This window comes from Lolium rigidum, chromosome 7, assembly GCF_022539505.1.
Source record: "Lolium rigidum isolate FL_2022 chromosome 7, APGP_CSIRO_Lrig_0.1, whole genome shotgun sequence".
Taxonomy (NCBI): domain Eukaryota; kingdom Viridiplantae; phylum Streptophyta; class Magnoliopsida; order Poales; family Poaceae; genus Lolium; species Lolium rigidum.
This window is the reverse complement of record NC_061514.1, coordinates 97,318,044-97,343,744: the sequence shown is the minus strand read 5'-3', so window position 1 is coordinate 97,343,744 and position 25,701 is coordinate 97,318,044. Positions and strand designations below refer to the sequence as shown.

At 42.2% G+C, this 25,701-nt stretch overlaps 2 protein-coding genes across 2 annotated transcripts; both read right to left on the bottom strand.

Annotated features, from left to right (window-relative positions):
• Positions 1 to 116: 116 nt before the first annotated feature.
• Positions 117 to 16,264, bottom strand: LOC124671711 (endoribonuclease Dicer homolog 3b-like). Its single transcript, XM_047208050.1, is given in 26 exon segments — positions 117 to 315; positions 442 to 553; positions 651 to 726; positions 815 to 901; positions 1,159 to 1,485; positions 1,628 to 1,909; positions 2,043 to 2,519; positions 2,999 to 3,208; positions 3,289 to 3,497; positions 3,619 to 3,716; positions 3,805 to 4,307; positions 4,399 to 4,673; positions 5,166 to 5,434; positions 5,698 to 5,913; positions 10,848 to 11,008; positions 11,083 to 11,276; positions 11,422 to 11,475; positions 12,096 to 12,231; positions 13,444 to 13,596; positions 13,739 to 13,918; positions 13,921 to 14,039; positions 14,585 to 14,654; positions 14,823 to 14,957; positions 15,391 to 15,504; positions 15,622 to 15,805; positions 15,933 to 16,264. Coding segments are annotated over 26 exon segments (5,172 nt in total).
• A 545-nt stretch (positions 16,265 to 16,809) lies between these two features.
• LOC124676057 lies at positions 16,810 to 19,620 on the bottom strand. Its single transcript, XM_047212137.1, has 3 exons — positions 19,366 to 19,620; positions 19,037 to 19,173; positions 16,810 to 17,915 (listed from the first exon to the last, which is right to left on the bottom strand). Exons 1-3 carry the CDS (start codon positions 19,618 to 19,620, stop codon positions 17,234 to 17,236), a joined length of 1,074 nt encoding a protein of 357 aa, XP_047068093.1. The 3' UTR covers positions 16,810 to 17,233.
• Positions 19,621 to 25,701: the final 6,081 nt, after the last annotated feature.

Here is a 25,701-nt window from a genome sequence, read left to right as displayed (position 1 = left end):
AAGGTTAAATAGCACTACCACCGAGTTCTTCATAAACAATTTTAACAGAAATGGGAGTGGAGACCAGATCCCCAGGTTGATTAGTAGTAGCTGGCAAGTGGATCCATGGTGCTTTGCTAAGTCTTACATATACAGACCTTGAGCTCTTGAAGCTTGTGTAGCATTATCAACGATGCTGAATCCTGAGAAGCCTTTTTGTCAGTACGCCGCTCGCCTTCAAGTGTAATGGCTGTTACATCAGGTACATGCAAGGTGATGGTTGAAACGAAGCTATTGAAGTTCGTTGTGGTTACCCCGTCCAGAATAATAGGAGTCCTGTTGGTTAGCACATTCACAGCTTAATTTGTTGAAGATAGAAAATATTAGCATTGCTAATGTTAGTGAAATAAAATATTCCTTCATTTCTAGAGGTGATATATATCTTTATAATCCAGGACATACCTAAACCGTTGTTCCACAAATTCGAATTCTGGCATTGGCCACTGCAACCTCTTGCATAGCTTAAAAAGAGCACTTCTTGGTCCACCTTTATCCATTTTGAGCGTAAGAACAACTGAAGACATACAAAATAGCATGTCATATTTGACAGGCTGTAAACCAACATCAACACAAATATCCCAAAGGACAAGTAAAATGGGAATATTACATACCTGCTTCTTTCAGTGAGGACAGACCTCCCAGGCTAGAATAGTCATTCATATCAGAATAATCAAGTGGTGATTCTAACTACAGAAAAAAGTAATAATACTCATTATCCATAACAGAGTACAACACTTTGGTAAAGCATTTGCTGGAAAACTATTTAGAAGCTTACACTTGTCAAGTGAGACTGCAGGTTCGAAGATATAACGTCCAGCTGCTTAGCCTTGGATAAACATTGTTTGATTGAAAGACCCCGTTTCTGCTTGAAACTTGAACATCAGTTTCTAGCACAGATAACTGACATAAACATATCATCTATTTTAAAAGCACGGACCTTTAAATACACTAGGGTGCAATACACAACATATCTTTATGGTTCTATTGCAATAGGGCAGAAAATGTGCACCCAGGGTATAGTTCTGCTACCCAATCAACTAAACAACCACCAAAACCATGAGGCAGCTGCCATGAACTACAGACTAACACAATATTATTATTTATAATTAAGGAATCTACCTTTAGATCTGCCAGAATACGAGCTGCTGCTTTTGCCTTTGCACTCTTCTTATTTCTGTCATGTCCTTGGGCTATCAGCAGTTCATCTCGTAATTGCACTGACATATCTATAATTACCTCTTCTCCTTTACTACTGCATTTTGAATTTATGAAATAACCAAGGTGACTACATAACTCTAGCAGCTCCCGATAAGGTGGCAATGCAAGATTATCAGGTGTAATCATTGGAGAAAGCAACGGTTCAACAATCTTCCAAACCAAATCAACATTAAAATCTGAGTCTACAAATATTGCACCGGCAATGCTTTCCATAATGTCTCCAAGTACCTGTAAAACAAAGAAAAAAAATAGCATGATAACTTCGACGTATAATATTGGCTGTGGAAAGCTCCACAAAGAAATATCGCAGAAAAAATAAAAGCACAAAATTGAAACGTCGGATGCTAAGGTATGAAACTGTGTTTCTAACCTTAGGTACTTTAGATGTAGCATGTTGAAGGAATTCATTATCCTTCCCTTGGCACTCTGAATTGGACCTAACATATTCTGTAATTTGCTCTAAAAGTATTCCAGACCCATGCTTCAGATGGCTGTGAACATTGTTTCTTACAACAACTTGCGCAAAATTTTCATTACTAACCAAAGCAGAACGTAAGTCAGTTAATTCACCAGGATCAACATCAGTGTGGGTAACATAGAGATACCGTGTAATTAGTAGATCCAAAACAGAATCACCCAGAAATTCCAAACGCTGAAATAAAAAAGCAGAGTTAAAAAGCATGTTAAGGACAGAAGACATGGATAGATAATAATTTTAAGCAATTTCTGACTGAAGCGCAATGAAATGATGACCAAGAAATACAGAAATACGCTGCTACACTGACCTGGTAACAGTAGTCAACCCCTGATTCCTGCAGAGATGGATGAGTTATGGCTTCCAGTAGAAGGCCTTTGACAGAGAAGGTGTACTTCAGTTTTGCTTCCAACTCCTCAATATCCCTTATTTTAGGTAAGTAGCATATATAAGATGCATTAAGCTTTACTTCTTGTACCAACTTTCTATCACATTTGATTTCAATACCAAACCACCTCATAACCCAAAGTGCAGCAACAATGCCACCACCAACATAATATGCTCCAACTAGGGCTTCAACACAATCAGATATCGTTTTCGAGCACATCCATCTGTGAGCTCTATCACATGGTTTTCCCACGACAAAAGATGGGTCGTTTGTGATATATCTTCCATTAGTTGGAACAAATGCAGTCTCAATCCCGCAGTTACAAGGAAAAGGGCGCAATGATATCTGTCCAGGAGCAACCCAGCGCCGTGGGTCAAATGCACTATCCCGTACATAACCCTGGAGAGCAAGAATAACCATTAGCCAGTAAACATACACATATTCTCTGAATTGTATTCTCAACCTTGCATCTCTGGGAATCAGTAGCTCGTTAAATGAAATTATATTGGGTATCTAGTTTTTATTTTATCTCCTATACGCAACTTGACTCTGCTTCTATATAAGTTCTCCCTTTTTTTTCTATATAAGTTCTCCCTTTTTGTAGGATATCTGGAAAACATGTTTTTCATTAAAAATAACATTGAAGAAGCATCGCTTGAAAACATCAGACTCTCAAGTATTCCAACAAAACTAAATTTCAAAACGGATAGAAGCAAACAACTTGCTATCTGAAGTTGGCTCTCATGCTCAAATAAGACTGGCTAAGTTGCTCAGTGCACGTGAACTATAACTAAACAGAAATTAATTGTCTAACAAAACCCATCATAAACTTCAGGAAGTTGAAACCATTCCAATAGTGTTGAAGTTAGACCATCTACCTGCAAGGATCGCCATATTCCATGTTTATGAAGTGTAGCATTGCAGACGGCTATGGATCTCATATCAGAAAGATGACCTTCATGTTTCATTGGATACCTTAAAAAAAGGTCACATCCTATCACATACTTCAGTACCGAGTCTCCCAATAGTTCTAAACGCTCCAGGGAAAATGTCTCACAGCACCTTAAAGTTGTGATAGCTTCCAAAATCTGACATTAAAACACATCAAGTCATTTAGGTCTTCTAACTTTCCATAGCAGTAAAATTATACTCATGAAAGTAAACAGACCAGGTGAGCTGGTATGTGTTGAGTATAACCAATATCTCTGCGAAGCTGGCTGGCTAGCATGAGAGACTGAAGTCGATGCATTACAGAAGGCAATAAATAAAACGATTTGAGAATTTCAATTGTCACGTCAATGTGGATTAATAGTTCAGGTGGGACTCGGGCGTGTATTTGCTCTTTTTCCATGAGCAAAGGATCGCCCGTAGAATCATCTACCCCAGGTCATGTAGAATTTCATGTAAAAGCAGACAAAATAGCAAACCATTAGCTACCGTTCAATTCATCGTAGCAGAAAAAGGGAGAAGGTACAGGAGTAAGATATATGGCCAGTACCTATGTACTTCAATTTTGAAAAAAGAAGATTGTGTGGATTGTGGCTTTGCTTTAGCAGCAACAATGGTTGATTTGGATGTTGAATAGTAATACCATACCTACAAAAGGTAATTAACAGAGAAGTTCTTCAAGAAGCATATCAGAAAAAAATATTAATTTCAATTAAGAATATAATAGAGGAATTACTTTTCATGGTAGTATTCCACGAATGAAGAAAATGGTGAAGCTTTCCCATTATACATCTCCTCAAATGAGTCCTCAGCAGTCCTGTCATAGATCAAGTCAAGAACATTGTATATCCTCCCAGTATGAAGTGATAGCACAACTGAATCTTTTATGGTGGAAAAATGAAGAGATTTGTTGGCCAGATGAATAATGTCTTCTCCCTTGATACTTCTGTCTTGAATAAAATGTGCGTGAAGATTTCCATCTTCCATATACAAATTTCTCAACTGCTCCACTGCCTGGGTGCAGGATTCAACTGCCTCCCAGTGTATGCTTAGATCTTGCTGGATAGGTGGTGAATGCCTCAAAGGTAAAAGCAAGTACATGCTCTCTGAGCTCCATTGTATTTCATGTCCTTTTCTGAAAAGAAATTCCCTTTGCACTCCACTTGTCCGAGAACCATGGAATAGTCTGCCGAATATTCCATTGAAAAAGAATTCTTGGAACAACTTCCCTTCACGTAGCTGAAGAAACAACGAAATTAAGACGTGGCCATATAAATTTTACATAAATTTATCAATCTGAAGAACAGTATGATATTATTTCTTGACCAACCTGCTTTCTGTTCAGTTGAACTTTTCCACAAGGTGTTACCGTGGTATATACCATTTTATTAGGGATCAGGAAGAGATCCATTTTTGAACAAGCTACATCATCATCAAGTGCCGACTCCATTAACAAAACAAACCCAGCATAGTTTTCACCTTCTTGGTCACAAACAAAATCAAATCTATAAGTATTCAGCGTGACATTTTCACTTCCATGAACCCACGATCCCGACAGAGCTAGAACATTTGTTGTTCCATGGAGCTCCTTTCTTTTAGTTGTTCCTGACAAAATGATAAAAGAGCAATGAAAAAATAATCATCTACAACGAGAGAAGCACTCAAAAAGTTGGGAAGAAGGGATTTCTATTGAAACTTTGACAGTTCACTTACAAACAGCACTATGCAATGTAACCGCACCACTAAGATGAAATGGTAAAGTAACTATGTAAGGTCAGCACATCTCAACAGTTGGAAGTCATATTTGTTTCAAGCCACCAACAAAAATGTCCAGAACACAACCTCATACATGCGCAGAGTTAACATATAGCAATCATTGTGCAAAAGAAATAAACACAGTCTGCCAGCATTTGTTGCACACGGTTCAAGCATGTACGAAAAGTTGGCAAGCCTAGTCTTATTCTGATGCGTTGTTATTTTGAAGTGTATAAAATCAATAGTTACAAATAAAATGGTGAAGTGGAGAAAGAAATGTTCTTAATTTCTTATCTAAAGAATTTTTAACATAAGCAATATTACATATTGTTATACACATACCTGGTCCTGAAATGAATTTCCCATAGGTCAAAGCAATATCATTATCCATAGGTTCTTCAATTATGGGTACAACAAGATGATCGTTAAGTTCTCCCAGCTGATGCAGTTTCTTGCATGCCTCTAGGGATACAAGCTGCTTGGCTAAATTACATGTACTGCATAAGGGGCCAACTATCCTTGGAAATGCCGCGTTTGGAGGTAGAGTCAAGATACATTGATATGATCCATCTTCACCAGACACTTCAAAGGAAGGCTTTGGCATGTAATATCTGCGGAAGAATGCTAAAGTGATTAATCACTTCTATCTAACGAAAGAAAGTAAGCGCGTGCATAGAGGAATAGTTTTTTTTAGCTATGCCTGACACTCGAATTAACCAACTGTCCCACCCACATGCTATCCACGGAATCGGGTCCATGACAGTTCAGGAATCTTAAGCACACCAGCATATTAAATGATTACAGATGATGTGGAATTCCAAGCAGACAAAAAGAACAACAAAAGCTAGAAATCGTAGAGCATAAGTACGTGTACCTATCTTTAGGAAGTTTCTCACAGTATTTACGAATTAGATTGACGCAACACTCTGCAGTTATAGTTGCTCCTGTTGAATCAACATGGTATGTGTACTTCTCTTGCATAGGAGAATTAGAGGATGAAACATTGGGGCTTCTGTAAAGAGCAAAATGTTTAATATAGTACTCAGTCTGTATTATACGGAATATGCGTTCCTGCTGCTCCATATTTCCCCTGAAAATTCCATGTGAAGGGTCCAAAGGTGAAAAGGTAGTCATAAATTGTAGGCTTTTGGGGAAATTGTGGATGGGTTGGTCCCTTGGACCTCCACACCCTCTCATATATATAGCTCAACTTAAGCTTACATGTTAACTCATACACTAGAATAGTCTAGACACTACTACTATACTAACACTCCCTAGAATACTCTAGACTTCGCTAATAAACTAACTTAGATTCTAGCACACTACTGGAATATTCTAGACTTTCCTAGGAGACTACTAATCTCCAATTCCCGTAGAGCATTCTAGACTCTACTAGAGTACTATTACACTAATCTTAGATTCCAACACTCCCCCTCAAGATGGGCGATGGATATCTATCATTCCCATCTTGTTACATGCCAACAAACATTCCTTACTACCTAATCCTTTGGTTAGACAATCTGCTATTTGTTCTCTAGAGGTTACATGGCTTAACTTCAAGGTTCCTTCGTCAAGCCGTTCTTTAATGAAGAATCGATCTATTTCCACATGCTTTGTTCGGTCATGCTGAACGGGATTGTTAGCAATATTTATTGCTGACTTGTTGTCGCACCAAAGATTCAATGGCCACCAAAGATTCAATGGCCCTCTCCGCAGTAGCTTCAATTCTGATAGGAGGCCTTTCATCCATAACATCTCACACAAACACACCGCCATTGCTCTATACTCTGCTTCTGCAGTTGATCTTGAGACCACATGCTGCTTCTTGCTCCTCCAAGATACCAAGTTTCCTCCTACGAAGACACAAAAACCTGATGTTGACCTTCTGTCATCAAGGCAACTTGCCCAATCAGCGTCACAATATCCCTCCACACTCAAGTGCCCATTGGCCTTGAACCATAGACCTTTTCCAGGACTTCCTTTCAGATAGCGTAAAATTCTATAAGCTGCCTCTAGATGTCCACTTCTTGGGTCATGCATGTAGCGGCTCACCACACTCACGGCATAAGATATATCAGGTCTCGTATGGCATAAATAGATAAGTCGACCAACAAGCCGTTGGTAGCGCTCTCTATTAACTGGATCTCCTGACTGAGCACATAGTCGGTGATTTTGCTCAATAGGAGTTGAAGCGAGCCGACACCCAAGCATACTAGTCTCATTGAGTAGATCCAACACATATTTCCGTTGAGAGATAACTATTCCTTTAGGAGATCTCGCAATCTCAATACCCAAGAAATACTTGAGTTGTCCTAGATCCTTAACCTCAAATTCTCTCGCTCAATCTCATCTTCACCGGCTTATTTCATCATTATCGTCTCCGGTGATAACAATGTCATCCACATAAACCGCAAGGATGGTAATACGACGCCCCGAATGCCTATAGAACACGGTATGATCCCTATTACATTGCTTGTAACCCATATTGCGCATGGCTCTCCGGAACCTATCAAACCATGCCCTTGGTGACCGCTTGAGACCATATAAAGACTTCTTCAATCTGCACACCTTCCCCGGGTGTTGGAGTTACTAAAGCCAGGTGGAATGTCCATATAAACTTCTTCCCGGAGATCTCCATGCAAGAAAGCATTCTTGACATCCAGCTGATGCAAGGGCCAACCAAAGTTAGCAGCGCAAGAAATAAGAGTTCTTATAGTACTCATCTTTGCAACAGGCGCAAAGGTCTCGTCATAGTCAATCCCATATGTTTGACTCTAACCCCTTGCCACCAACCTTGCCTTGTATCGTTCTATTTTCCCTTCTGGGGATTGCTTCACGGAATACACCCATTTGCAAGTAATCTGGACGTTTTCCAGCTGGAAGAGTAACAAGATCCCATGTATTGTTCTTCTCAAGAGCTTTCATTTCCTCCAACATGGCCTCGTACCACTTTGGGTCTTGTTTTGCTTCTTTCCAATCTCTTGGGATCACCACAGATTGCAATGATGCGATGAAGGCCCCGTAGTTCGTAGATAGAGATGCATATGATACATAATTAGCAATGTCATGCTCCTCCTGGTACCAATTTGGAGGTTTTCTAGCTGCAGCTCGGGTTCCTTTTCTTAAGGCAATGGGCAAGTCCATTGAATCCCTCGTAATAGATGGACCTGCGTCATCGGACAATTCATCGGTTTCAACACCTGTTGGAGCATGTTGCTCCCCCGCACTCGTGTGTCACTTGTCGTGGGAACCTGTTGTTGCACATGTTGCTCCCCCGCACTCCGTGTGTCACTTGTCGTCCGCTGCTCATGCTTGCGATTTTCTCCGTGTATACACTTTCAAGTTCTCTTCCTCGTTTGGCTTTCTCCATCTCTCTTCACTTGTAGCTTGTCTCCTTGTAGACACCCTTAGATTTTCTTCCTCATTTGGCTTTGTCCATCTCTCTTCACTCGTAGGAGATGGAATTGAACCAACAACAACTCGGATGGTTCATGTTCCTTTGTCCTCAAAAGTTCACTCTCCCCTCTCGACTAGCTTCGATTGTGCTAGGAGAGTCAAAGTCAAACAACGAGCTGAGGTCCGTCTTCTCTCCATAGAACGGCTCAGACTCTCTAAATGTCATATCCATGCTAACAAATGTTCTCCGCTCACTAGGGCTCCAACACTTGTAGCCCTTTTGTCCGTATGGGTATCCAATGAAGATGCACTTCACAAAGACGAGGATCCAATTTTCCCACCGAAGGTCTATGGTCTCTAACAAAGCAAGTACACCCAAACACCTTTGGCGGAACGATGAACTCATTTTGGCCATAGATCATTTCATATGGAGTCTTCATCCCACGCACTCTTGAGGGCATCCGGTTGATGAGATAAGTAGCAGTCATAACCGCTTCACTCCACAAGAATTTGGGCACATTCATGGTAAACATAAGTGATCGAGCCACCTCCAAGCAGATGACGATTCTTCCTTTCAGCCTACTCCATTCCGTGGAGAAGTATCGAGACATGAAGTTTGATGAAGTATTCCTTTTGGGAAAGAAAATTGCCAAATTCATTGTTCACATACTCCGTCCCATTATCCGTCCTGATAATTTGAATACTAGCGTTGAAGCGATTTTGGACATATGCATAGAAGTCCTTGAAGCATGTAAGCACCTCACTTTTATGTTTCAGAAGATATATCCAAGTCATTCGGGAGTAGCAATCAATGAAGGTGACAAAATACTTCATCCCGCTAACAGAGACCACCGGGGAAGTCCATACATCAGAGTGAATCAGTACAAAGGGCAACGTGCTCCGCAGTCCACGACTCACATATGATGTCCTGGTGTGTTTTCCAAACTCACATGCATCACACACAAGTTTTTCTTTGTCCACCTTCTTCATTTCTTCAGGGAATATCTTACTCATAGTATCAAAGGACATATGGCCCAATCGACAATGTTGGAGTATCAACCTTGCCTCATCATCATTGGTAACAACTGTGAGAGCAGTGCACAATGCTTCATCGGTTTCCCTTCTATCCAAGTACCACAATCCCTTATGTCTCACACCTATCCCAAGCCTCCTTCCAGTCTTCCTCTCTTCAATTATACAATTATATCGATCGGCAATTATTCGACAATCAATATCATCAACCAAAGAACTCATAGACACCAAACTCACCGGAAACGATGGAGCATATAATACCGAAGACAATGTAATGGACGGAGTGCATTTCACTGTGCCGACCCCTTTCACAGAGTTGATAAGTTCCATCGGCTGTTTGGATTGTCTCTTTATGCATGGGTGGATGTGGAGTATATGATGCAAACTCACTCCACTTACCCGTGACATGTGCCGATGCTCCCGAATCCGGAATCCAATTTGAACAAGTTCCATTTAATGCGGGAGCCCGACTTGAGATTGCTTCTTCCGTTTGTGCAAGATTCACACAATTTCCTAGGACAGCTTGTTTTTCCACTTTGTTTTGGAATTTCTGCACTCTCCCTTGATTGTCTCAACTTCTCAATCTCCTTGAGCAATTGAGTCATTTTCTCAAGTAGCTTCTCAATTGTTTGATTCTCCCCATTGATCAATATTGTTGAAAATCACCAACAAACCAGCTTATGTGCTTCTTCTCTTCTCCGCTATATTTGACCTACTCTTGCAGATCTCTCGACCCCTCCGGATCTTTCTTCCGGCTGCACACGCAGCTTAGGTCTCTCCTCTGTCCTCTACTCGCACACGCGTAAATCAGCACCTTTGCTTCTCCCTCTTCACTCGCAAGCCACAAGCAGCTGCACCTCGCCCAGCTGCTCCCTTCACCACCACACCGAACTTTGCAAGATTAACCACCACTCCGAACGCTGCAGACGGTTGGCTCCGCACCTCTGCAGCAGCTCACATCAACACTTCTACCTGGGCAGCACTCCACTCCTCCGCCCGTCCGTTGTATTTCCCCGGATTTTGCGGAACTCCACCTCACTCCACCGAATCACCACAGGCAGCCCGTAGCACACACCATCACCGCCTCTAGCTCGATACCATGTAGGCTTTTGGGGAAATTGTGGATGGGTTGGTCCCTTGGACCTCCACACCCTCTCATATATATAGCTCAACTTAGGCTTACATGTTAACTCATACACTAGAATAGTCTAGACACTACTACTATACTAACACTCCCTAGAATACTCTAGACTTTGCTAATAAACTAACTTAGATTCTAGCACACTACTGGAATATTCTAGACTTTCCTAGGAGACTACTAATCTCCAATTCCCCTAGAGCATTCTAGACTCTACTAGAGTACTATTACACTAATCTTAGATTCCAACATAAACTTATGAAAAAAAAATGTTTAGACATGGTTGTAACATTTTTTAAGCTGACAAGATCAGGATTTAGCAATTTCTTGACTAGGAACTCGCACTTCTGGTTGATAATATGCGGGAAATGAAGAGTAAATGGCGGCCAAATAAACTTTCTATGAAGCTAAATAAGCTATACCAACATGTAACTTAAGAAGTGCGACAATCGCTGTACCTCTCAATCATAAGAACATAATTTGAGTTGCTCCTTCTGGCACGACCACGAGATTGGACGTAGCTACAAACAGTTCTGGGCAGGTCGAAGCGTATGACACAAGAACAGTTCGGTACATCAATACCCTCTTCTGTCACATCTGTAGTGAAAAGCAGGTTTACCTAGAAATTGACCTGGAATTAATATATCATTCGGAATCCTGTTTAAATCAACAGTTGGAATTTAAATAGAATACCTTTCCAGCTCGAAACAAATCCAGAGTAAATCTCTGCACTGCTGGGCTCAGAGAATCTTTTGACGTACTCCCTCCAGTCAAGTAAGAAATTGAAAAACTAGAGAAATTTACAATTCCTCTCATGAACCTCTCAACAGCTTTAGCTGTCATAATTCTATCTACAAAAATTAGGCAAATCACCTCGTTTGATGACCTGTGGATAAAACATGCATGGATTAGGAAAAAGTTTGCCAACAGAAGACCAAAAATGAGCAAAACAAAGCATATTGAGCAGAATATGGCTTTACCCAAATGATTTAAAAATGTTGATTAGTGCATCCACTTTTGAAGAAATATATCCCCTTTTACTTAAATGCGCAGAACCAGATTCTGATTTCATTAGTTCTTCATAACCTATTATGCAATTACATCAGTAGAATTATAATTAGAAACTATCAATGCACGAAATTGTAGTTTTCAAGATGCTAGCAATCTAGTGAGACATCGACACAATGCCTCACGAATCAAAACGCGTGCACATAAACAGTAGGTGCATTAAGAAAACTAATAATTTAAGCCTGTAAGGATACAGATTCACACCATGAGGAGTGCTTCTACATTCCACCCAAAAATAATGAACAGTATACATGTAGCACACACGGCTGTTAAAAATGGTCGAAGATCACCACTTAACTGTCTCTTTGGCTATCTGCTATAGAAACTATGCACACTGCAGATACTTTCTCATAGCTCACCTCTATAGAGTATTAGTGTATTACAGTGTGTGAATCAAGAGGATTGTGTAGAAGCATGATTTTATTTCGAGATATATTATGCAGAAATGCCGATATAAAGAAAACTTATCTAAAGAACCATGGGACCTTAATGTGGTCTTAATTTGCATTTCAAGTTATCTTATCACCTACCCTTTATAAACAGAAAGATACTGCAGATCCTCCCTGTATAAGTAGGCTGGTAGCGAGTGAAAACAATAAGATGTAACACATGAAACTGGTGTATATTCGGAGCCATACCTTGTGGCAGAACTTCCTCTATCAAATATAAGGCTTCCTTAAAATAAGACTCGTGTAGGTTGAAGCTAGCTTTAGAGTAGAGGCAATCTTCAGAATCACCAAGTGTCTTGATGCTTTCATTATATATCTTCACTACCTATTAACAGAGCAATACTGAGTTTTTTTTCCAGAAACGAATAACACACTCTTTCATATCGAAGACAAACAGATACAATAAAAAATGGTATGGAAAAATAATGAATAAGTAGCATAACTTTCACAGGCAAGGAAAAATGGTTGGACCACAAACTTTTTAGTACAGAACGGGAACTTATATGGTAGAGCACAAAAAAAAGGACAAATTCTAACATTTCTTCCAGCAAACTCTACCATGAAACAGGTCACCCTGTTTCAGGGTCAAGTTCACGGATTGGTGGAACGCGGCCATCTGTGCATTACTTTGGTAGTAAACGAATATGTGTGAGAGGACTATTTCAAAGAAAGACCGCTCTACGGTAGTTCTTGGCAAGGACGTAGTACCGGTATTAGAGATAAGGAAAATAGTTGGGAGTATGTATGCCGGCAAAAAAGTACCCACACTTTCTTAGCCTCCTTATAGAAGATCTTTTTATGAAAGAAAGACATGCATTCTTTTCTTTCAGGTCAACTCTTCCTCGGCGACTATGCTCATAGCTTGGTGGCTATGGAAGCGGCGTAACGCAGTCATCTTCGACGGTGCATGGCTTGATCTTGTTGGCTTTCGTGACACGATAAAGGTGGAAGCCAAGTAGTGGGTGGCAGCTGGAGCTTCGGGTCTAGCAGTGTTGCTTCCCCGGCCTAGTGCGTAGAGTGCTGCGTTGTACCCAGGTGTTGCCTCTCTAGGCTTGTATCGAACTCTTTGTATCAATGAACAAAAATGCAAAGCTTCTGCATTTTCTCGAAGAAAAAAAAGTTGTTGCTCAGATAGTTCAGCAACTACCTCAACAGACTTGTTATGTTCGATATTCAACATAAAATAATTTTGAACCAACAAATGGCAATTCTCGAACATACACCAAAGTGCATTAAAATGCTGGTAATTTTCAACAGTCCATTTACTCCATATAAGTTAGCCCATCATTGCTAATTCAGATATGTTATCAGCAATTCCTGAACTTGTGGAATAGTTTGACAGTCTGTCAGCTAGGAATTTGCCAATAATAGTCTACACATGGGCAAAAAAGTTTGAATAACTTCAGCAGAAAACTGGAACTTTGTGACTACAACTAAAATAAATAGATCAGAAATAGCACAATGACGCTGTATGACTCTTACGAGAAAATTTGGTGGAGCTAGATGTACATTAACTACCAATTAAATATTACAATACCTCGGCGGTTATGATTGGGCCTAGATAATTTAGGCTGTAAAATATCTTCCCATGGTATCTGGACAAAGTCTTTCTTGATGTCTCTAATATGTTGTTGGTGTCTTCAAATCTATTTGGCGACGATTCTTCCAGACTGACCAACAAAGCATCAAACTGTGCAACAATGCAAAGTAATAAATATACATTCATAGAATAATATAATGCAAAGAGGAAAAGACAAGGTGTTCTAGGTGTGGCTACTCCAAATAATAGATATCTCTTATGAATGAGGCGAAACATGGTTAAGTTAAATCACCTCTGCATACAATGTCTGTAGCTTTGATTTCAGATCTTCAAAATCAATCAAGTAAGCATCATAGAATTTATTCACAATTGTTGCAGGAGGGGAAAAGCTCTCAAGTTCACTCCGATCTTGTATAATGTATACCTGGAATGGCATGTAAGACATGGATATTATTTATCACTGCGAAATGGGTTTTCCAAAGGCTCAATAAAGTTCAAAGTGAAAGAATTACTGGACGGTGAGATAACCTTGGCATCCAATGTAAGTTCAAGTTGAGCAATGTGCGCTTCACAATCTTGTATTGTGGAAGTGCCTGAAAAGAATGGAATCTTTATTGAGAAAAAAGTTCCCTCCTCCGCTCGTTTTTTATCGGAAATAGATAAAAGGTCGTAATGTAAAAGATAATGAGCATGGGAACAGCGCTATAAAATGCTGCATCTACTCAATCATCCTGAAGAAGGAAAATAATTTTGATTTCACAAATTGGTCCCAAGTCGCAAGTGCCTTCAAGTAGGATGAGTCGCAGGCAGAATAAGTCAAAATAAAAACAAACAAATGAACATGTAATGCACAAGTTGTATTACCAGTCATCAGTACGAAACAGAAAGCAATCATGCACAGGTTGTTAACTGCAATTTGTGCAGGGAAGTAGAGCACTGTTGGCACAAGAGTGATTATCACACTTGTGGAAGTGCAAGATGTTGTGATGCAGAAGACAAGAGCACCACACATGGTACATGACGGGTCATACAACAGGCTGATTTGAAGAACCAAATAATCTTCATTCACTGAAACTACTGACGAAATATAAATCAGCGAGGGTAGAAAGAAAGGAGCAGTCATGTGTAGAATTCTTGCCTTTGGTAGCAACAGGAGATGCTGTCATTCCAAATACAGCTGGCCTCCACTGAGAGCCAATGTAAAATTCCTTCAAACCCAAGAGAGATGCAAGGAATTAGTAAATTCAACATGTCAGACTACTAAGAAATACTTACTGCTCTCCTAATCAAACTCTCAAAAGGCTGCATGAAAATCAAGCCAAAACTTATGTACCGATGTTGTCAAAAGAAGAAAAATATCTTGACAGGCCTATTACCTTCATTACTCTTGTATATGGGTGGTTTCCGCAGGCACGATGGCATTCATCAAATATTAGTAAGCTCACTGCGCTCATTGTTACAAAAGCATGCCTGAGAGCATCCAAGAGTATCTGTGGCGTCATAACAGCAATCTGGAACGACACAAAAGAGATGCATTGTTCAGTAAAAAATCATGTTGCCAGATAGCAACGGGATGCATATGCTAAGCACAATACGGTAGGTAAAAATCATAGGAACAACTACGGTATCCACAAAACTGAACAAGAGAGCCACTGAAAGGAGAATATTATCTAGGTGTCCTGAGTCCTGACCCAGCGTTTTCACAGGCATGGTTCTTCAGAAAATAGCTCTAGTCGACAGCCCTCACACTAATGAGCAAAGAAACTATGGCATCATTCTACATAGTACGATTCAAAACAGCTGCCAGCCACAAACAACAGCGTTCGTTTGTTGTGAAGAAGTCATTAATTTGTCGAGCAGATGGTGGGCACGGTACATCCCGGCCGAACACTAATCGTCTGAAGCACGGCGCAGGCGCAGGATTAAAAAAAAAAAAACAGTTACCTCCTTGCTCCCGACTTGCTCCTTCCACTGCTCGGCGGTCCACTCGGCGACCCCGGACGCTCCGTAGCACTCGGTGGCGTCGAGGTCCGTGTACTCCCGAATCACCTCGAATTGCTACAGCGCGCGCGAGCGCAAACACACAGAGAGAAACAGCCACCTCAGAACGCGCGAAGGGAAAATTTCATCGAAATGATGCCGTCCAGGAACCCCGTGGCTTCCAGGGGGGCGCACCTGGTGTACGAGGTGCACGGTGGGGGCGAGGAACAGGACGATGCGGCGGGGCGCCTCCCCGGCCCGCACGCGGCGCACGTGCTCTCGCGCGAGCATGACGGCGACCATGGTCTTCCCGGAGCCGGTGTCGAGCACGGCGATGGTGTTCCCCCGCAGCGCGGCCTCGAACACCTCCACCTGGTACCTGCACCGGTACACGGAACCCATCAGCGCGCTCTCCATCTGCAGGCGCCAGAAACCCGCAGCGCGGAATAGCGAAATGGAGATTCAGGGATGTGGGGGGAGGGAGGGAATGGGAGTCCTCTGGCGACCTCCTCGGGTGGAGCTGCTTGTGGGGGCGGCGAGGCGGCGGCAGCGGCGGCGGCGGGGGGAGGGGGTCGTCGTCGTTGGCCGCCATCGGGATGGGGTTGGGTGCGGGTGAGTGGGCGAGGTGGGGGTGGGGAAGCGCATGTCTGTAGCCCAGCTGAGCATATAAATCGGCGGAGGGGAGAAGGCCAAGTGCGTGAGGAAGAACGTACTGTGGTTGTGGGTTGCGCTCGCTGCGTTCGTTGGCGGGGAGGAATGTTTTGGGGGAGGAACGAGGCAAAGCTGTTGTGCTGGAGGTTCCGGGGGATTCATCTGGGCGGCTGACTGGTGGGGTCATCCTTGTCAGAAAGCATGTGCTAGCAAATTCTTCAGCCCATCATGCCAATCGGATGAATGTCTGAAACTTTACTCTCTTTTTTTTTCTCTCTTTGCAGAAATGCATTTTGAATTTGAAGTTTGAACATAGATGCTTTATACCTTAATGTACTATTTTTTGCAGGAATCTCACATGTGATTGCAAGTGCTTCTTCGCCTGCGAGTGGGTCTTGCTCCGCAGCATCATGCCAATCGGATGTATGACTGGAGCCTTTGCTTTCTCTTTCTTATTTTCAGTTCGAAGAAATGCATTTTGAGCTTTAACATGTCATGTACACACCCTTTTCCAATTGATGCAGTCACTTGCATGTTCCTGAAAAAAAAATGAACATGGGAATATTCTAGATCAAAACGCACTAATTTCACATGAGCCTGTTTAATTTTCCGACAAGTTCATCAAAATCCTGGCGTCGCAAACAGGAAATTCAAACCAGTGCCAAAATGACTGCATTTTATCATGATTGAGCAGCCAAAACAGAAACACACAACTCAGGCAAGCTGAACAAGACCAATCTCTCTATATTAGTGTATGGAACCACACATACAACATATAGTCTGCCTATTGATCCTACATTATCTCCAATGTGTACAAAAGAATACCCGTGAATACCCAAGGCTCTGTGTCATCTATAATTTATGTGAAGAATTGGTAACGCCTCTACCCGGTGTAGGTGCAGCACCTCCAATATACAGCATGACAAACCATGCAAATCGGACACTGACCTCAGCATCGTCTCTGCATCGTGGAAGACTGGGTGCCCTCATCTTCTGTGTCATGGCTACCCAGGAGGAACCAATCAAGGTCCTGCCCTACTTCCGTAGCTGGGAGGACCGGCGCCGACCTGAGCTCAAGCTCCTCGTGGGCAATACATGCCAGTTGCCAGAGATCAGGGGAAGAATCAGGTGGGCAGCCAAGAGATGGACAAGACTGCTAATCTCGGGCCGCCTTGTTTTTCCAAGCAGAGATTGGCTTCGGAATGCTGTCAAAAAGAGGGAGGGTGAAACCGTCCGGTTTTAGGCTCCACTTGCTCGCTGACCATATGGAGGAGGAGCTGCTGTTGTTGCTCTCTGGCTCTTGGAACTCGGGCGTGCTCGACGATTTCTTCACGGTTTGAAGCCCGTCGTCGAACGAAGGCTCCATCATAGCAATAAGGTTCTGATGGCTCTTGTTCATGTCTGCTCGACTGCCTGCCTTTGGCCTCAACGCGAGCCCTTTCCCAGCCCTCGACAATAAAGCGCTGCCATTTTCCTCCCTAAGTAACAACTCCCCGTCAGCTTTCTGGTGCCGCCTTACTGGCCTTTCGCTGTCTCCATTCTCCTCGGACTCGCCATTCACAACAGAACCTATTGTTGGGCTTCTGGCATTCCTATGCTCAAACAGGAACTTGTTAGGATTTGGTGTCTCTGCAGACCATGGCCCGTCAACCAAGGAAACTGATTTGCCTTTCCCATACATCGACATCTCAGTTCCTTCGTGTGTTGAATCCCTCTTTGGAGGTGGTGTGAGACCATAGTACCCCTGCAAAAGGCTCATGGCTGGTGAAACTTTGTGTCTTGGTGTTCTCAAAACTGAATCCAGTAGATCTTCATGAAGGCGCCGTGGAGTACATTCCCTGAAACAATATTATATTGTTATACCTGGTAGCATATAAAGTAGAGACAGCAAAAGAAGTCTGATGGTGCAAAGAGAACCCATAGCAAGTAGCTAGTTTGTGAAGTGTTGTAGCATGCAAAAGGCAGAAGAAAATCATTTGCAATGCCAACTAGAACAGGATATTAGAATCTATAAGAGACCATGGATGAAACTCTAGTGGAGTTGAATTTACTAAAACCACTTCCTGCTCATAGAAAGTGTGTGCATTTTGTTGAATTTATTTTAGAAAGTGTCTACACACCTTAATCAGAAGGAGAAAAATATGTCCAGTAATGTACAAGATGATCGAGAGACTGAGACATGTTCACAAGTTCATCAAAAATGTGTTTTTTTTTTTCATTTCCCCCATCTTCAAGGCTATTCGTGTGTCAGCTTAACTTATGTTCAATATGGTCACTTGATGAACTATAGAACATGACAAGACAGGCAACAACTGCCCAAATATACATGGAAATCCCTTTGTGCAGTGAGAATTCAAAATTGCTAAGTTATGTAACGACCAAACTGATTAACTGCGCATCATAGAGACAAATTGGCTAGCCACAAATTTTGTACTCCAACTCCTCCCGTAACGACATACACCTTACGGAAGTGTGCATGCATTCGCTTCAAATAGGAATAAAATATACAAAATATAAAGTTGAGTTTTTTGTGAAGGAAAAGCTTTAGGCAGAATTGGTTCCATAAAAGAGACATGGTCCAGCTAAAAAGTAATAAACGCAGCAATATGAGGTACAATAAGATAACTTTGCGTAAGACTTCCATTCCAACTTATAACACTACAATTTCAAAAGATAACAGTAGTTCATAGCCAATCCAACTACCTTGACTAGAGCTGAAATCAAACCCAATGTGTTATTACCCATTTGATCCTTCTACATGTCTGAACAAACTCGTAAGGATGTAATCAATATGTACAACACTACATTCGCAGAAAAAAATGCACAACACGTTTTTAATAGCACTACAACATGTCAACTCACTAGTGGCATGGTTTAAGTAAGTAGAATGCTAACGCTTTTCCGGAAGAAGGAAAAAAATGTTAAAAAGCAAATGTAAAGTTAGCATTGTATGTAGTACCTGTCATCGCCGTCGTATGAACCGTTGTGCTGGAAAGGCGAGGGAGGATGCCTTCCAGGGAGCGGAATCCGCAGCGTCTTGTGGCCAAACATCTGGAGGTCAGTGGAGAGGCTATTCAGCCTCTTGATGTCGGCTACCTACACATCAGCAATTCAGCATGAGCAAATAATTCAAAACGTATTATCGCCGATATACAACAGGGAGGCTACCAAGAACAGGTAGAAGTTAAAGACCGTTGTTATTTTATATCCTCTCTGTCTCTGATATTCCAAATGTAATATAAAAACAGTAGGCCCTGGCGAGAAGATGAGTCCCGTTCGTGACATTACCTCGACGCCGTACTTGATGGCGACGCCGGCGAGGGTGTCGAACTTGCCGACCCGGTGCAGCATGTACTGGCCGCAGGAGGACATGGGCAGCGACGAGGCCGAGGACGGGGAGGTGGACTGCGACGGCGAGCCCGACCAGGGCTGGTCGGCGGCGGCTACGGCGGCCGCCGCCTCCTCGATCTCGCAGAGGCGGCGGCCCGCGCCGTCGAAGAAGCCATTTGCGCGCGGGTTTGCGGGCAAATGGGGGCGGCTCATGACATCCGGGGGCGCCGCGGGGGTGCGGATCTGGGCGCGCGCGGGCGGCCCGGATTCGCGGGGCGGGCGCCGCGGATTCGCCGTCGAGGGCGGCGGGTTCCGGTGGGCGCGTGGGTGGGGGGTAGATGGCGAGGGAATTGGCGAGCGGAGAGGGGAGAGAGAGAGAGGGAGGAGGAGGCCAGGTGGGGAGGGGAGCTCGCACCGCACGAGGTTATTTTGTTTGACGCGGCTTCGGCCTCGGGGAAGAAGGTTATTTGCGAAACGTGGCGCAAGGAAAACACTCATCGCTTCTTCTTCTCCACTTCGTCAGTTTTCAGCTAAAACGGAAACGTTTGACTGTTTGTTGTCGTCATAAATACTTCCAAACAGGATAATTCCGCGATTTATCGAATTGGAATACTTTTTTGAAAATAGAAATATCTTGTTTTCTTAATTTTCTAGGGAGATTTGTCACCACACTTGCCACTAGGAAGAAAGTTGACCACCTTAACATTTTTTTGAAGCCAATAAATGGAAATGCAAAAAAAAAACATGGTGAAGATGATTAGTGTTTGCTCGTTAGGGAACAAATGCAATTGCAAATCTGTTGTGGAGAATGGTAGAAGTGGAGGTGAAGAGAGAAGACAAACCGATTGAATCTATATGCCATCGAGTAAAACGGAACATGCAAGTACGAGTGGTTTGGGATGAAGGGGTGGTAGACTATGGTTGCTTATTGGCGGCCATCCACGTGATACGAAATGTGGGGTCACTTTGAGACAGCAAAATGATAAAATTAAAACCCTAGCCCTAAACCATTTCTTCCTTACCTTCGGCACTACCCCACACGAACCGAGGTCGAGCAAAGCACCTGGAACCGCCACTCGTGATCGGTGTAGCTCCCGCGCAGCCTCAACCATCCCTCGAAGCCCTCTCCTCCCCTTTCTTTGCTGGTGTCAACGGAACACGCACCCTCCGATCCCAAGTTTAGAGCTTGTTGTTGGCTCACTCTAGACTCATCGCCGCCTTCTCCGTCGGCTCCAACGAGGTTGGATGGCATGGCGTGGGAGAGGGAGTTGGGGGAGAGGTGCAGGGAAGACGGGCTAGGAAGGATAAGGTTGTGTCACTCTTGTGGGAGGGCATAAGGTCGCCTCCTTCGCAGGTGGGACTCACAACGTCACGCTCGTTTCGTGGTCACTCGCAAAGGAGCATCCTGGGCTCTAGTGAGTAACATGAAACCACTACACAACAAGGAGAGGAACAGAATTGTTTGATGAATAGGGTATTGGCCCTAGCAACTAGGTTGTAGCCTGAAGATGGAGGGTTTTTTTATGTCCAAGTATCAAGACAAGTATAGCATGCATCGATATCTTAATATTAACAAGCATAAGTGCATAACAAGACTATTATGCACATCCAAATTATGAAGCATAATGCAGTGTTTGCTTTTGATGCCGCTTTTGTTGTTAGATCACGGCATTATTGGTTCATTTCTGCCTAGCGATGGTGGAGGGGCTTTCTTGTTTGCCTCATTTTGGTGGTTGGGGCCTATCATTTCACAATATACACCGGCATGGTGTCTCCTCCTTTCTCGTTTCATGAATCCATCTTGATCATCTTTTATGCCTTGTGTTTAGGGTGATCATTGATGAAATGGTTGTTGATACGTCCAAAACGTATCTACTTTCCCGAACACTTTTGCTATTGTTTGACCTCTAATTTGTGTATTTTGGATGCAACTAACACGGACTAACGCTGTTTTCAGCAGAACTACTCTGGTGTCTCGTTTTTGTGCAGAAATCCAACTTTCGGGAAAAACCTCGGAATTTATGCAGAAGGCCCTATTTTCCCAGGAAACTAACGGAGCCAGAAGGGAACTTGAAGTGGAGGCCCGAGGGCCCCACACCACCAGGTGGCGCGGCCCAGGGGGGGCCCGCGCGGCTAGGTGGTGTGGCCCCCTCGGCCGGCCTCCGACGCCCTCCTTCGGACTACTTATTCGTTTCGACCTAAAAACACACGGAGAGAAGTCGAAGTCGCCAGAAACCCTCCAGAACGCCGCCACATCGCGAAACTCCGTCGCGGGAGCCAGAAGTCTCCGTTATGGCACTCCGCCGGGACGGGGAATTGGAGGAGATCATCACCGCCATCACCGCCAACGCCTCTACATCAACCAGCCATGTTTCCCCCATCCATGTGTGAGTAATTCCCCCGCTGTAGGTGAAGGGGATGGTAGGGATTGGATGAGATTGGTCATGTAATAGCATAAGATTGTTAGGGCATAGTGCCTAGTGTCCGTAGATGGTACTTTTATGATATTGTTGCAACTTGTTATGCTTAATGCTTGTCACTAGGGCCCGAGTGCCATGATCTCAGATCTGAACATGTTATTGCTTCATCAAGATATTCATTGTTTATGGTCTTACCTATAAGTTGTATACACATGTCGCTGTCCGGAACCAAAGGCCCCGAAGTGACAAGAATTGGGACAACCGGAGGGGATGGTAGCGATGTGAGGATCACATGTGTTCACGGAGTGTTAATGCTTTGCTCCGGTACTCTATTAAAAGGAGTACCTTAATATCCGATAGTTTCCCTTGAGGCCCGGCTGCCACCGGCTGGTAGGACAAAAGATGTTGTGCAAGTTTCTCATTGCGAGCACGTACGACTATAATTGGAACACATGCCTATTGATTGATTAGTACTTGGACACCGTTTTATTATTATCACGCAAATGCCCTGCTATGATTGTTACATGAGTTTCTCTCATCCATGCAACGCCCGTCATCCGTCCCCGTGCCTACGGTATTTTAATCCTGCTTGTTTACTATAATCACTACTGCTTGTCTTTGTTACTCTGCTGCCGTTATTTCACTACTGCTCTTGCTATAAAGCTGTTACTCTTGATAAACTCTTGCGAGCAAGTCCGTTTCCAGTGCAACTGAATTGACAACTCCGTTGTTAAGGCTTCCAAGTGTTCTTTGTCTCCCCTTATGTCGAATCAATAAATTGGGTAATACTTCCCTCGAAGACTGTTGCGATCCCCTATACTTGTGGGTCATCAAGACTATTTTATGGCGCCGTTGCCGGGGAGCATAGCTTTATTTGGAAGTTCACTTGGATTAATATTGTTCGCTGCAAATTCTCCATCATGGGTAAACCTCGCGATACTAAGATCGCCATATTACCATCCACTACAAGAAAAGGTACAATTCTGAATACCTCTGCTTGCTCTTGATTCACCATCCGTGATTGATAAACTTGTTTCACCGCCACATGCTTCGCATGCGGATACATCTGCTGAATCTGAACACTCTCATAATATTGATAATGTTTACTGCTGTGCTTGATGATAGTGGTTCATTGGGATCTTTTCTAGATGCTACAATTGCTAAATCTAGACAAATTGAAAATACTTGAAACTCCTAATGCTACTACACCTGTTAGTTCACCTGAACTTGAATACTCTAGTGATGATCTTGAGGAAGATTATGTGGAGCTCGATGATGATTTTATTGAAAAATGCAATGCTACTACTGATGCAAGAAAAATTAAAAAGTTGCTTGCAGAACACACTGTTAGATATAAACTGTCTCCCGATCCTAAATTTGCCACATCTCCTATAAATATTAGGGATAAAGATTATGATTTTTCTCTTGATCTATCTCATATAGCTATTGTTGAGAAAACACCCTTTTGTGGTACTGAAAAAGAAAGTGCTTGTTGAACACATGGCTGAGTTATCTACTGCGAGTAGCTTGTTTTCGATGATGTCAAGATGCGTACTTACTTTGTTGCTAAAATCTTTCCATTCTCATTAAAGGATGACGCTAAAACTTGGTATAATAATTTGCCACCAAATTCTATTAGAAGTCCGAAAGAATTGCTTGATGTTTTCTTCCGCAAATACTTTCCTGCTAGTGCTCAACATATTGCTTTGCGAGAGAATTTATAATTTTGAACGGGGAGATGAAGAGAAATTGCACGAGGCTTGGTCGAGATTTTGCTCTCTTATTAGAGCTCGGCACTGAGCATGATCCGGAAAAGCATGATTTACTTGATATATTTTATAGTGGACTAACCATTGAGTCTAGGGCATACCTGGATAGTTGTGCTGGTTGTGTTTTCAGGAAAAGAACTCCAGACGACGCTGAAGAATTATTGGCTAAAATAGGCCGGAATCATGATGATTGGACTACGCCTGAACCAACTCCAACGCCAATAGTGAAGAAGAGGGGTTTAATTAAATTGAATGATGAAGATATGAGGGAAGCCAAGAAGTCTCTCAAGGAGAAAGGTATTAAATCCGAAGATGTGAAGAATCTACCTCCTATAGAAGATATATGTGAGATAATTCCCCCTTCATCCATGATTGAGGTAAATTCCCTTCAACGCTTTACTAGGGAAGATATTCCGTATTCGAAACCTCCTGCACAATGCTTAGATGAGTTTGATAATTATATTGTTAAGCAAGAAAATTTTAATATGAGAGTAGAGAATCATTTAATGGAAAATTCTCAAGCTATTAGTCAATTGCATGATATTGTGGAGAGAACCTCCAATGATGTTAAGATGCTTGTCAAACATTTTCAAATGATTCAAACTCAAATTGATCAACTCACTAAAGTGCAAAATGACTTGTTAGGGAATAATTCTAAAGAGAAACATGCTTATGAAGTAACAACTAGAGGTGGTGTCTCTACCCGGGATCCTCTATATCCTGAAGGGCATCCCAAAAGAATTGAACAAGATTCTCAACGCATTGAACCTAGTGCTCATTCTAAGAAGAAAAAGAAAAAGAAACATAAAAATGTTGTAGAATCCTCTGAACCTGTTAATGATCCTAATAGTATTTCTATTTCTGATGCTGAAACTGAAAGTGGTAATGAACATGATAATGATAAGAATGATACTCCTGATAAAGAAGAGGTTGAAGAAGAACCTGAAAAGCATGCTAAAAATAAAAAGTATACTAAAGAAGATTTTATTGCTGAGAAACATGGTAATGAAAGAGAACCTTGGGTGCAAAAGTCAATGCCTTTTCCTGCTAAGAAACTAAAATCAAAGGAAGAAGAACACTATAATAAATTCTGTGATTGGATGAAACCTTTATTCTTGCAAATCCCTTTGGTGATGCTATTAAATTGCCTCCTTATTCAAAGTATATGAAAGATATTGTTACTAACAAAAGGAAAATCCCCAATGAGGAAATTTCCACTATGCTTGCTAATTACTCTTTCAATGGCAAAATTCCAAAGAAGTTGGGCGACCCAGGTATACCTACTATTCCTTGTTCTATTAAGAATAATTATGTTAAAACTGCTCTATGTGACTTGGGAGCCGGTGTTAGTGTTATGCCTTTTTCTCTTTATAAGAGACTTTACTTAGATAAGTTGATACCTACTGATATATCTTTGCAAATGGCTGATAAATCTACTGCTATTCCTGTTGGTATATGTGAGAATGTCCCTGTTCAAGTTACTACTAAGCTGCTTGATATTAACTGATTTTGTTGTATTGGAAATGCTCGAAGATGATAATATGTCTATTATTCTTGGGAGACCTTTTCTTAACACCGCAGGGGCTGTTATTGATTGCAATAAAGGAAAGGTTACTTTCAATGTTGATGATAGGGAACATACCGTTTATTTCCCCAAGAGGATTGAGAAAGCGTGCGGAGTTAATACTATCTCTCATGTGAGAACTATCAAAGTGGGATCCATCGATTGTCCTATATATGAGCATAAAGAAGAATATCAAACTCTTGTGATTGGATCCATATCAATACAATTCAAGGTAACATGATTGATTTGAGGTTTATTTCTTCATATGCTATGTAAAATTTATTTGGTGACAAGACTTGATCAACCTTGTTAACAAATACCTTTTATATGCATAGAGGAGGTAAACAACATCTCTTTCTTTCTCCACTTGCTTTAGTTGCTGTAGCACTTTTAATTTGCAAAGTTTCTTAGTTGATTTGAGATTTCAAAAAAATTTCCTGGCCGGTAATAATAAACCTAATACCCGAGAAAATGTGCATTTTTCAAAGTTTTCAAAAATTCGCGAAAATTATACCGTTGGTCCTATTTTTCGACGAGGCAC